At 40.2% G+C, this 12,332-nt stretch overlaps 1 protein-coding gene across 1 annotated transcript in view; it reads left to right on the top strand.

Moving 5' to 3' along the window:
• The window catches only part of LOC120489848 (putative glutamate receptor), a 28,512-nt gene extending 16,180 nt beyond the window's left edge, over positions 1-12,332 (top strand). The window contains exons 5-10 of the mRNA XM_039687017.2: positions 4,224-4,450; positions 4,608-4,705; positions 5,994-6,211; positions 7,583-7,802; positions 8,492-8,736; positions 11,666-12,332. Of these exons, the coding sequence (XP_039542951.2) occupies positions 4,224-4,450; positions 4,608-4,705; positions 5,994-6,211; positions 7,583-7,802; positions 8,492-8,736; positions 11,666-11,755 (1,098 nt within the window). The 3' untranslated portion in view covers positions 11,756-12,332. The remainder of the gene's footprint in view (positions 1-4,223; positions 4,451-4,607; positions 4,706-5,993; positions 6,212-7,582; positions 7,803-8,491; positions 8,737-11,665) is intronic.

Genomic DNA, 12,332 nt, shown 5'->3' with positions numbered 1-12,332 from the left:
AATGGCTTTCTAAGATAACCTTTGAGTGTAGCAGAGTATCCTGTTGAAAATGTAGAACTCAACCAAGCAGGCCGTAGACTGGGTCCAAATAATAGCTGTTTGCACCATGAAGCAAAGAGTTGCCATTTCTGGGCATACAATTACCTAAATATAAAGTTCATTCACATTAATCAATACTAAATTTCAGAATTAGTAACTTAGTTTTTAACTAAGTTTTTTGTTGACTTGAGAACGTCTGCAATCAGATCAGTTTGATTCACACATGAATCATTCAGTGTGATTTAAGGTTCATTGGAAAGATCAGCTCGTTCATGAATCAGACATTGTATTTTGGGACGGGTGTCCATTTCTTCAAAATAATGAGGAACTATTTGTTTTCAGGAATTGCTGGAGAGTATAAAGTACAATATTGTGCTTTGGAATGTAGTTGTCACGGTTCTGTCACTACAGTTCTGGTTATTCTTGGTTTTGTGACAGAGCTGTGACATGCCTGGTCTTGTGTTTGTTATGGTCTTGATGGTTGTGAGCACATGGCTATCATGTGATTTCTGTGTGCCATGTGCTCTTGTTAATGTTCTAGCCCCTCCCATCTTGTTACCTCGTTATTGGTTTATTTGTCCCACCTGCTTTCCTTCAATTACCTCCTTGTTTGCCTTCCTATTTAGTCTCCCTGTGTTTGTTGTCTGGTGCTCGTTCGTTGTTAAATGTTACCTGAGTTTTGAGTTGTGTTTGCTCTGTTTCTGCCGTGTTCTTGGATTTTTGTAGTTAGTTCATGAGACCTGGATTTCTTTGTTTTGTTTGTTTGATTTATGTTTTATTTAATTAAAACATTACTTCTCCTCTGCATTTGAGTCCTCGCTCCATTTCCCACAACCCACACGTAACAGAACGAACGAGCCATGAAGAGGACTCAGCGGAGGAAGAGGTCGAGGGGATCACCTGTTCTCCCATTGTCATGTCCTTCATATGAACGGATGGTGAGATTTAAGGAGTTGATCTCTCTTCGGCAATCGGAGGCAAATATGGGGGACTTTGCCCAGAAATTTTCTGCAGCAGCAGAGGGATTAAATCTTGGTGATGCAGCTCTGAAGGATCTTTTTAACCATGCCCTTGATGACCCAATCCCTTTTGAGATTATGAGAGATCTGGGGGAATTTTCGTTTAAAGAGTTCTTAAGACTCTTGGAACGTCTTACAGATCCTCCTGGTTCTGTGAGATGGGAGAACACTTCTTTGATGGTCCAGGAGGTCCCGAGTCCGGTGGTGGTGGTCCCGAGTCCGGTGGTGGTGGTCCCGAGTCCGGTGGTGGTCCCGAGTCCGGTGGTGGTCCCAAGTCCGGTGGTGGTGGTCCCGAGTCCAGTGGTCCCAAATCCGGTGGTGGTGGTCCCGAGTCCGGTGGTGGTCCCGAGTCCGGTGGTGGTGGTCCCAAGTCCGGTGGTGGTGGTCCCGAGTCCAGTGGTCCCAAATCCGGTGGTGGTGGTCCCGAGTCCGGTGGTCCTGAGTTCGGTGGTGGTGGTCCCGAGTCCGGTGGTGGTCCCGAGTCCGGTGGTCCGGAGACGGAAGAGGAGAAAGGCCGCCTCAACGACTTGTCCGGTGGTGTCTAACACCGAGACCATCCCGGAGGTGACGGCCGCCCTGACGGCGCCGCCCAAGCTGCTCGCCCTGACGGCGCCGCCCAAGCTGCTCGCCCTGACGGCGCCGCCCAAGCTGCTCGCCCTGACTGCGCCGCCCAAGCTGCTCGCCCTGACGGCGCCGCCCAAGCTGCTCGCCCTGACGGCGCCGCCCAAGCTGCTCGCCCTGACGGCGCCGCCCAAGCTCCTCGCCCTGACGGCGCCGCCCAAGCTGCTCGCCCTGACGGCGCCGCCCAAGCTGCTCGCCCTGACGGCGCCGCCCAAGCTCCTCGCCCTGACGGCGCCGCCCAAGCTGCTCGCCCTGACGGCGCCGCCCAAGCTGCTCGCCCTGACGCCGCCACCTAAGCTGCTTGCCCTGACTGTGCTATCCATCAAGCCTGAATCTGTTCAGCTCAGGTCTACGGTTCCAGAAACCGTTCACGTCACGTCTGCTCAGACGGAGTTGGTTCATTTCGTCGCTGCTCAGCCAGAGACTGTTCAGGTTCCGTCTGCACAGTTAGAGACTGTTCACGTCCTGTCTGTTTGGCCTGAGATGGTTCCTGTTTCTGACCTGTTGCTTGTTCCTGGACCAAAGTTTGTTTCTGTCCCTGTGTTTGTTTTTGTGGCTGTGTTTGTTCTGTTGTCTGTCACTGATCCGAAGCCTGTTCCTGAGCCGGGGTCTGTTTCAAGGCCAGTGCCTGTTCCTGAGCTGGTGTCGAATCCTGATCCGGTGTCTGCTCCTGAGCCAGCATCTCCACCGTGGCCACCCGAGGGGTTGTCTCCGCCGTGGCCACCCGAGGGGTTGTCCCCGCCATGGCCGCCCGATGGACTGTTTTTTCCTGGCTGCCCGATGGTCTGCCTACTCATCTTGGCCACCGTGCACAGCCTGGTTCACCTTGATCCTTGCCAGGACTCCTGTAAAGCTTGAGGGTCCTTGGCTTAACCCTCCCGTCCCTCCCTGGTCTAGTTTTGGACTTTTGTGAATTTATTTACTGTATATTGTTTTGCTCCCTGTTTGCACCCTTACTTTATTTGATATCTGTTTTTGTTTTGTCTGTTGTGGTTTTGGGTTGTGTCTGGTGTTCCTGTTTCGTTTTGTGTCTCTCTTTGGGAACGCCAGGTGGCGTTCCTTTGAGGGGAGGTAGTGTCACGGTTCTGTCACTACAGTTCTGGTTATTCTTGGTTTTGTGACAGAGCTGTGACATGCCTGGTCTTGTGTTTGTTATGGTCTTGATGGTTGTGAGCACATGGCTATCATGTGATTTCTGTGTGCCATGTGCTCTTGTTAATGTTCTAGCCCCTCCCATCTTGTTACCTCGTTATTGGTTTATTTGTCCCACCTGCTTTCCTTCAATTACCTCCTTGTTTGCCTTCCTATTTAGTCTCCCTGTGTTTGTTGTCTGGTGCTCGTTCGTTGTTAAATGTTACCTGAGTTTTGAGTTGTGTTTGCTCTGTTTCTGCCGTGTTCTTGGATTTTTGTAGTTAGTTCATGAGACCTGGATTTCTTTGTTTTGTTTGTTTGATTTATGTTTTATTTAATTAAAACATTACTTCTCCTCTGCATTTGAGTCCTCGCTCCATTTCCCACAACCCACACGTAACAGTAGTAAAGTAAAAGTTTCCCCAAAATACAAATACTTAAAAAAAATGTATTTACTAAAAACTCTTGGCTACTGTCTGATGAAATTCTTAAGTCTACAGTGATATCAAAATCATTGATCCATATTGTCAAAACTGAGAGACTAAGTTTGAAAACTTATATATTCAAAATGCAGATTTTGTCATTGTTTTGACGCACCCTTGATAACAGTAAGGCTAACACACTCTAAAGGTTCAATATAGAACCTAAAAATGTTCTATCAAAATGTTATATCTTTTTAAGGGTTCAATAATAAGAACCCTTTAGGGTTCTTTGTAACCAGGAAAAGGTTCTATATGGAACCTTTTAGGTTCATTCATTATCATTTGTTTTGTCCTTTCCGGATTAATTATTTCATATTATTGACAAACATCAAGATCCTAAAATGTATTTGTGAATGCATGTGAATTATCACAAAATTCAAGATATGGGGGTTAGAAAAAGTATATATTTATATCATTTTATGTAGTTAATCAATATCACACGAAGAGTGCCATTTCAGTTTTTCATGTGATATTAAGTTACTACAACAGTTTAATAAACAATCATTTAATTACAACTACAAAATGTTACAGAATAATGTAATGTATGAATGAATAATAGCCTATAAAGAACCTTTGTGTAAAAAGGGTTCTTTCTTGTCATTATAGAAGCTTTTTTTAGCATAGAAAGTTCTTTGGAGTTGAGTAAAGAACCCTATGCTTCATCTATAGAACCCCAATGAACCCTTTTTTCTAAGAGTGCATATTCATACTAAAAGCCAAAAAACTTCAACTTCTATGATTTCATGGGGGTTTTAAATATATAATTTATTTCTGTTTTCGTCTTATCTGAAAATGTTAAGGTCTGCCTTTCTCATTGAGGCAATACTTTTAAATCTACACGTTTCTACAAAGTTTTACCTGTATTACGTAAAAGAGTCTCAAGAAACCCTCCTTGTGTGTGTGTCCATGTGTATGTTGCTGATTTCTACAGGAGGCAGACATCGCTGTGGCACCTCTAACTCTTACAGCTAAACGTGAGACAGCTGTGGACATGAGCAAACCCTTCATGCAGACTGGCCTTAGTTTCATCCTACTAAAAGACTTGGCTTCAGATGACTCCAAGTTCCTGAGCCTTCTTAACCTGTTCTCCACGGAGATGTGGATGGGTATACTGGTCGCCTACCTGTTGACCTCTATCTGTATCTTCTTTGTGTCACGGTAAGGGTGGGATGGTAATACAATGGCACTTTGACATGTAGGATGATAATGAATAATGATATGCCATGATGTTTAGTTGATGTTCCAAGATCCTTCAAATTATCATGATATCCAAAAAAAAAAAAACACAAAACCATGCTTATGGTCTGTTTTTCAGGATAAGCCCCAGTGAATGGGAGCAACCAGAAGAAGAAAATAATTGCTTCACCCTCGCACACAGTTTATGGTATACCATGGGAGCACTTACTCTTCAAGGTAGCTTACATACCATGGATAAGTATGCTTACAAGTATTTACATCCTCACACACTTTACAATACAACAAAACAACTTTATTACCTGATTTACCTGTATCACATTAAGAGCCAGTTCATGAATTAGCAATTGGCTTATGATAAATATGATTTAATTTTGTTTAATAAAGTTGCAACAACCATAAAAGCATCATAGGCTTACTGGGGAAACCCCGCTATCCTTCAAAAACATACATAGGGTACACATATATGATTCACAACACTTTTCAGCTAAAATGAACATCGAAGCCTACAGCGCTTATGATAGGGCGGCATTGCACTTGTTTAGATATGAGTTGGCCTTCCTACTGTGAAACACGAGTCAGGATAAAAGAGTTCATAGACTAAGATAAGCAAGCTAAAATTTCATCTTCAGTAAATGCGTTTTTATCTATCACATTATTTAGCATTAGTTGAAACTATTGTTTGGATTTAGGATCAAGGTGGTAGGCCTAAAATATTTTTTTCAAACGCGATTTAGCATTTAAAGTCAAGCACTGGGATTTTAGTCAAGCACTGGGCTCGCCTAGCTATGTCTGGCAGGTTTGTGTATTCACCGCCGTTGTCCGTATCAGAGAAGACAACTCGAGCGACAAAACTTTCGTCAACAAAAGTAGAAGATGTATTCAAAGAGACCAGCTTGTAGTTCATTCCAAACCCCAACGCAAACTAAACTTAAGACAAAGGAAATAAAACTTGTGTCTAGTGCCATCGGAATTGGTTAGTCGCAGTTTCTCTTGTTGCCAGAGGGGGCGTAGTTCCCCAAAAACTCAGAGACTTGCGTTTTGCACCTTTAAAGGGACTTTGAAATATGCACACGAGACAGTCAATTAGATGCATACACACTGACATTGCTCTGAGGAGACACTGATCTCTCTGAGGTTTGAACCCATGGCTGTGTGTAAACATTTGTATGCCATAAAGGTGTCAATGGCAATTATAATGCAGACTCGGTGGTGCCAAAAGGATAAGAGTCAAATGGTTAAAAGCATTCTCACATGTAGAATTGAATGAGTCAAAATGGCACAGTCCAGATACACTATACATCAACTAATAAAACATTGCCACATTAATTATGTTTCATTTAAAACTGAACACGCTTTTAGTGCCACTCATTGGGCATTTCACTTTAACTTAACATAATTTTGCAGAAATTATACCACAGGTACATACAGTATATCCAGTGAGCCTGGGTTGCCAGATTAGCAACTTATAGTTTACTAAAAAGTCTGTTATACATTTTTTCTGCAGGTGCTGGTCCTCACCCAAAGGCTCTTTCAGGAAGGGTCATTACAGCGATCTGGTGGCTGTTTTCATTAGTGTTGCTTGCTTGTTACTTTGCCAACCTTAGTTTATGGCTGCATTCAGACAACCAGCAACTGTCAATCAAGAGCTTTGAAGACCTTGCTAATCAAAACTTGATTGAGTACGGTACCATTAAAGATTCTTCTTCTTTTGCATTCTTCAAGGTAAGACACAGAATTTCTTTAATACAGTATAATAATTTAATTTTAACATATAAAATGATTATTATAATAGTTATTAACCTATAAAACTTTTGTTCATCTTCTACACACAAATTATATTTTTAAAATTCTTTCAACTATTTTTGTCCAGTAGGTCTAGGTAATCAACATTTTTTAACTTCAAAAAGTACATAATAAAAGTATATGTATTAAGAGGTCTCCTGAAGAGACAGGATCACTGTATATGAACACATTTACTTTAGGCTTTTATTCACAATTTGTCATCAGCAGCTTAGCTTACTTGGTGAACCGAGAACCTGTTCACCATATAAATAGAGAAAACTTAGAATAAAAAGTTTGATTGGATTACTTTTATGATGTCTTAAATTATCTTTAGAAGCATGAAAAAGGTGATTACAACTTATGTTGTAAAAATATCTTGATTTGTGTTCCGAAGATGAAGTCTTAAAGGTGTAGTTCACTTTTAAAAAAAACTTTTGCTGATAATTTACTCACCCCCATGTCACCCAAGATGTCCACGTCTTTCTTTCTTCAGTCGAAAAGAAATTAAGTTTTTTGATGAAAACATTCCAGGATTTTCTCCACATAATGGACTTCATTGGGAACCAAACGGTTCAAGGTCCAAATGAGAGTTTCAGTGCAAACTGTTCAAAGCGCTTTAAACAACACCAGACGATGAATAAGGGTCTTATCCTTCGAGTCATGACTCGAAAAAAAAATTGTTCATTTTGATGAACGAGTTTGAACAGGAGAGACACAAACGCTCATCACAGAACAGAGCAAGCATTTGTGCTTATAAAAGCATTTGTGCTTATAAAACTTAAACTTTTTTAGTTATTTTTTTAATGAGCGATCGTTTCGCTTGATAAGACCCTTATTCATCGTCTGGTGTTGCCCTTTGAACAGTTTGCACTGAAACTCTCATTTGGACCTTGAACCGTTTGGTTCCCAATGAAGTCCATTATGGAGAAAATTCTGGAATGTTTTCATCAAAAAAAATCTTAATTTCTTTTCGACTGAAGAAAGAAAGACATGGACATCTTGGATGACATGGGGGTGAATAAATTATCAGCAAAAGTTTTTTTAAAGTGAAAAGGGACAGTGAAATTGGAACAGCATAAAAGTGAATTAATGATGAGAGAATTTAGATTTTTGGGTGAAAATATGAAATATACTTTTAAGCTGTGTTTGACCCGATTCGGTGGTTGATAGCAATTTTTAGAATATACAAAACCTTTGTAAACTAATTCTGAATGTTGAATCATTTTATGTCAATTGGTTAGTATGCATGACTTGCGCATTATTTAAAGAGCAGCTGCCAACTACTGTTTTACTGTCACTCGCCTTTGACAGAACTCAAACAACCCCACATACCACAGAATCTATGAGCATATCCAGAACGCCCAGAGCTATTCACTCACTGCAGAAGAAGGTTTCCGCAAGGCTCAGAAAGGCAACTATGCTTTCATCGGCGAGTCTGTGTCCCTCGACCTGGCCGTGGCAAGATACTGCAACCTTACGCGTTCCCCAGAAATCATCGGCATGAGGGGTTACAGCATTGCTGCTCCTTTAGGTATGCTCTCTGTTCCATAAAACTATAGATGTTTGCATACAGAAAATGAAGTCTCAAAATTCTTATTTTGAAACATACCATATGGTTTAATGTTCAATGATATTCCTATAACTACAGTTCATTTACCATATAAAAAGCATGGTACTTGAATATTATAATAATCAGTAGTGCCTAGGGTTGGGTATCGAGAATCGAGTATCGATTGGAACCGAGACTAACTTTTTGTTTTTCCCGGAATCGTTCAAAAGTTAAAATTTCGATTCCTAGTTTCGATATTCGCAGTCCGCCGAGCGGAAGAAGAAACCACTGAACAACACCAACGAAGAAGCGTCTACCGGAAGTGTTGGCATAACCACGCGAGTCGAACATGAGTACCTTACGTCGGCGATCCAAAGTGTGGCGTCGCTTTTCTAAAAATAACGAAATCAACAAAAGGAGAATTTTTACAGAAGGAGTATTTCCTTCAGAAAGGCCGTTGGTTAGCAAGGTTAGCTAAACGTTTTTGACCCTGCCTCTTAAAAGAATCGGAATCGAGAATCGTTAGGAACCGGAATCGAAACAAGGAATCGGAATCGGAATCGGAATCAGAATCGTTCAAATTCAAACGATACCCAACCCTAGTAGTGCCATGGTATTAGCATCTACATCTCACCGTCTCTGTGTTTGTGTGTGTGTATTAATGTCCTCAGGCTCTCCTCTACTGAAAAACCTAAGTGTTGCCATTCTCCAACTAAGTGAGTCGGGCGAGCTGGATTACTTCCGCAGTAAATGGTGGGCTAGCAGTTGTGTGGCTAAAAGTGACAAGAGTGCTCCACTGAAGCCCAGCAGTCTGAAGGGAATCTTCTTATTACTGGCCCTCGGTCTGGGACTGGGGCTTTTCTTGGCTTTGATGGAACTGGCTGCCAAATCACGCAAAATCGCTAACACTCAGCAGGTGAGAAGCCCCCCATCTCTCTATCAGTATATGGACAGCGTGATATTGCCAAGTAAAGCTGCTTTTAACAATAACTATAAAGAAAGATAACTTAGCATCCTTCCTTGTCTGCCGCTTTAAATGCTTGAGCTCGTTACAGCAGGATGAATTCTGATTGGCTGTTTATCAACTCCCAAAAAAAATTTGTTCTGAAAGTGATTCCAATGATATCGTTACTCTGTGCCGTTATTGTTATAGCTGTGGTGTGGACTCTGCTTTCCTTTGATATTGAGAACGATTTTTAGAACTATATCTTTATAGTTATTGTCCTTGGTGTGAACACGCCTTAAGACATGTTCCTGGATCCTGGAACAACATTCTTGTCTGAAAATTTAGTCCTACTCTCCTAACCCTGTCCCTACTCCTAAACCTTACCTAAAGCCTGATCAGAGGAAAATGGTAGGTGAACACTGATATACAAGCACCTAACCCTGATTGTAAGCCTAAACATGACATAAACTGGAAAACTTGCCCCTCAAATCTGATTGTTTGAGATTAGAATGCTGTTCCAGATCAGCAAATATGTTGAAATCATGTTCATCATATCATATTTATTTCTAATTCAAAAGCATTTATAAAAGCTTCTTAAATGTCCTAAATTAACTAAAGCCTAATCCAAGCCCAGTCTGTAAAACCAGGCCTTATGTATTTTATAAAAAAAACATTACTGTTGTGCATCTAGATAAAAACAATGGCTGACGTATTTTAAGACGTGCATTTTAGTGTGGGACTGAGTTTAAAGGATTAGTTCACTTTTAAAAAACTTTTGCTGATAATTTACTCACCCCCATGTCATCCAAGATGTCCATGTCTTTCTTTCCTCAGTCGAAAAGAAATGAAGGTTTTTGATGAAAACATTCCAGGATTTTTCTCCTTATAATGGACTTCCATGGGAACCAGGTCCAACCGAGGTCCAAACGACAGTTAATAACAGTTTCAGATGCAGCTTCAAATGTCTTTAAACGACACCAGACGATGAATAAGGGTCTTATCATGCGAAACGATCGGTTATTTCAAAGCTTATTCCAAAAATGTAACTTTTCTAAGGACAAATGCTAGCCTTTCTCCATTCTGTGAGGCGCGTTTGCAACGTCACGTAATACGTAATTACGTTCAAAAGGTCACGGGCGACGTAGCCGGAAGTACAGAGTCTGTTTACAAGTTGAACGCATAGGTTGAACGTGAAAACTAACTCAAACGCCGTTTACAAAAAAGGAATTAAAAGGTAAAACAACGATGTCGCACGATTTTGATTCTGTACTTCCGGCTACGTCGCCCGTGACCTTTTGAACGTAATTACGTATTACGTGACGTTGCAAACGCGCCTCACAATATATTACAAGGCTAGCATTTGTCCTTAGAAAAGTTACATTTTTGGAATAAGCTTTGAAATAACCGATCGTTTCGCATGATAAGACCCTTATTCATCGTTTGGTGTCGTTTAAAGACATTTGAAGCTGCATCTGTAACTGTTATTAACTGTCGTTTGGACCTCGGTTGGACCTGGTTCCCATTGAAGTCCATTATAAGAAGAAAAATCCTGGAATGTTTTCATCAAAAACCTTAATTTCTTTTCGACTGAGGAAAGAAAGACATGGACATCTTGGATGACATGGGGGTGAGTAAATTATCAGCAAAAGTTTTTTCAAAAGTGAACTAATCCTTTAAGCCTTGTCTGTGATAGCAAGAGCCTAATTTATCTGCCAAAAATGTCAAACATTTAAAACAATGGATGATAAGTTTATATTTAATTCAGTAAATAATATACACTAGTAAGAAAAAAAATGCTTAAGTGGCAACAGTGTTTTCAGGAAATGGACCATGGTATTAAAGGTGCTGTATGTAACTTTTTAACTATACTAAAGCATAAAAAATACCATAGTATGTTTGTAGATATTTAGGAAATAACCAAGTTCACATACTCGTTTCTTTGAAAAACGCTTCTACAGCCAGTTATTTTACTTTGAAAATGTGCGTTCCGTGTTGGAATGTGTAGTATTTCGACACGCCGGGATGCCAGTTGGCAGGAAACACCGTCTATTACAGCCAGCAAACAAACTGGGTCAGAGATTGCAGATTCTACTCAACCTAAAAAGCCTCGGTATCCATCTAAAAATAAAAAACGAGAGCATATTAAAACGCGGATAAATCAACTCATTCCAGTATTCTCGGCTTTCATTGTCATTTACACTCGAACTTGTTGCGTGTCCTCAAACTGGCAACCCGTGTGAGCGTAGGGAAACAACAATCTCTGATATTTGGAATTTGGACTGCAGTACCAATTTTGAACACTAGCTGTCATTAGTACATTAGGACTGCAGCTTTAAAGGGATAGTTCACTTAGAAAGAAATTTTTGGTATGTTTTAGCTTACCTCAAGGGCATCCAAGATGTAGGTGTCTTTATTTCTGCAGTAGTTTCAATTTTGATATTTTTAGGTCAAACCGTTCTTGTCTGTCAGTCATATAATGGAGGTCTATGGTCACCACCTCAAAGAGCATGCACAGAGAAGTCCAAATTAAACATGATTTAATGACTCGTAAATGTAAGTACACATTGATGGCCTAAGACAAGAAACGAGCAGTTTGTGTGAGAAAACGAACCGTATTCATATTGTTTTACCTCTTGCAACCACAGCCACGTCCAAGTGATCTGAGGGCACGAGCGCTTTGTGGCTGTGGTAACAAGATGTAAAAAGTAAAAACTATATAAATACTGTTCGTTTTCTCACACAAACCGCTCGTGTGGATTGGGACTTGCATGGATGATCAATCGAACAAAACGATAAATTTAGGCAAACAAAGTAAGTGGTCAATTTCGAATTCATAGGAACTTGAGAGAATGGTGTACACACACGCACAGAGAAAAAAAATGACTTATTTTTTTTACAGAAATCCTGCTGCTCCGTGATGTCAGCGGAACTCAGTCAGCGCTTCAGAGGTGGAGAGGTGCCGGAATCCTCAGAGAAAAGCAAAGCCTAAACCCCAGCATTGACACGTGTATTTTACCACTTAATCTATTAAGTTCACAACAAAAGTTTTTCACTACTAACTAAACAGGGTGGGTGAAACTCATAAAAAAAAATGTTTTTCACACTTGCATCGAAGAAGAAAAGAAATTATTCAGTGCATTGCGAATTCTGATTTTTTATTTTTATTTTGGTTTTGGGTAACATTACCATTATGTAAAAACACTTTCCAGTTTAAATATAATATTATAATGTTTTTTTTACATTACGGTAACGAGAATGAGATTTTTTCATATTTCACTTATTTTGGTGTGAAAAATATTTTTTAAAGGTTTCATGAGGTTCACCTGGGTAGTCTAGCATTGTGTATTTTTAAACACAAAATGTGGTTCTATCAATTTCTAATCAATTTCATTGATTTTATAAAAACTAAATCTAAGGTTTAGTTTTATTTAGATTTAGTTGGATGGAAGGATGCATCATTATTTTATTAGCATCTTATGTTATGTTCTTTCAATACAAGAACGGATACAGCTGTTAAGATATAACATTTATTGGGAAAAAATAAAGATTTCCTACAATTTTGAAAA

The sequence above is a fragment of the Pimephales promelas genome, chromosome 14 (assembly GCF_988280905.1).
Source record: "Pimephales promelas chromosome 14, fPimPro1.hap1.1, whole genome shotgun sequence".
NCBI classification, from domain to species: domain Eukaryota; kingdom Metazoa; phylum Chordata; class Actinopteri; order Cypriniformes; family Leuciscidae; genus Pimephales; species Pimephales promelas.
The sequence above is the reverse complement of the archived record's forward strand: the minus strand, read 5'-3'. Positions and strand labels throughout refer to the sequence as shown.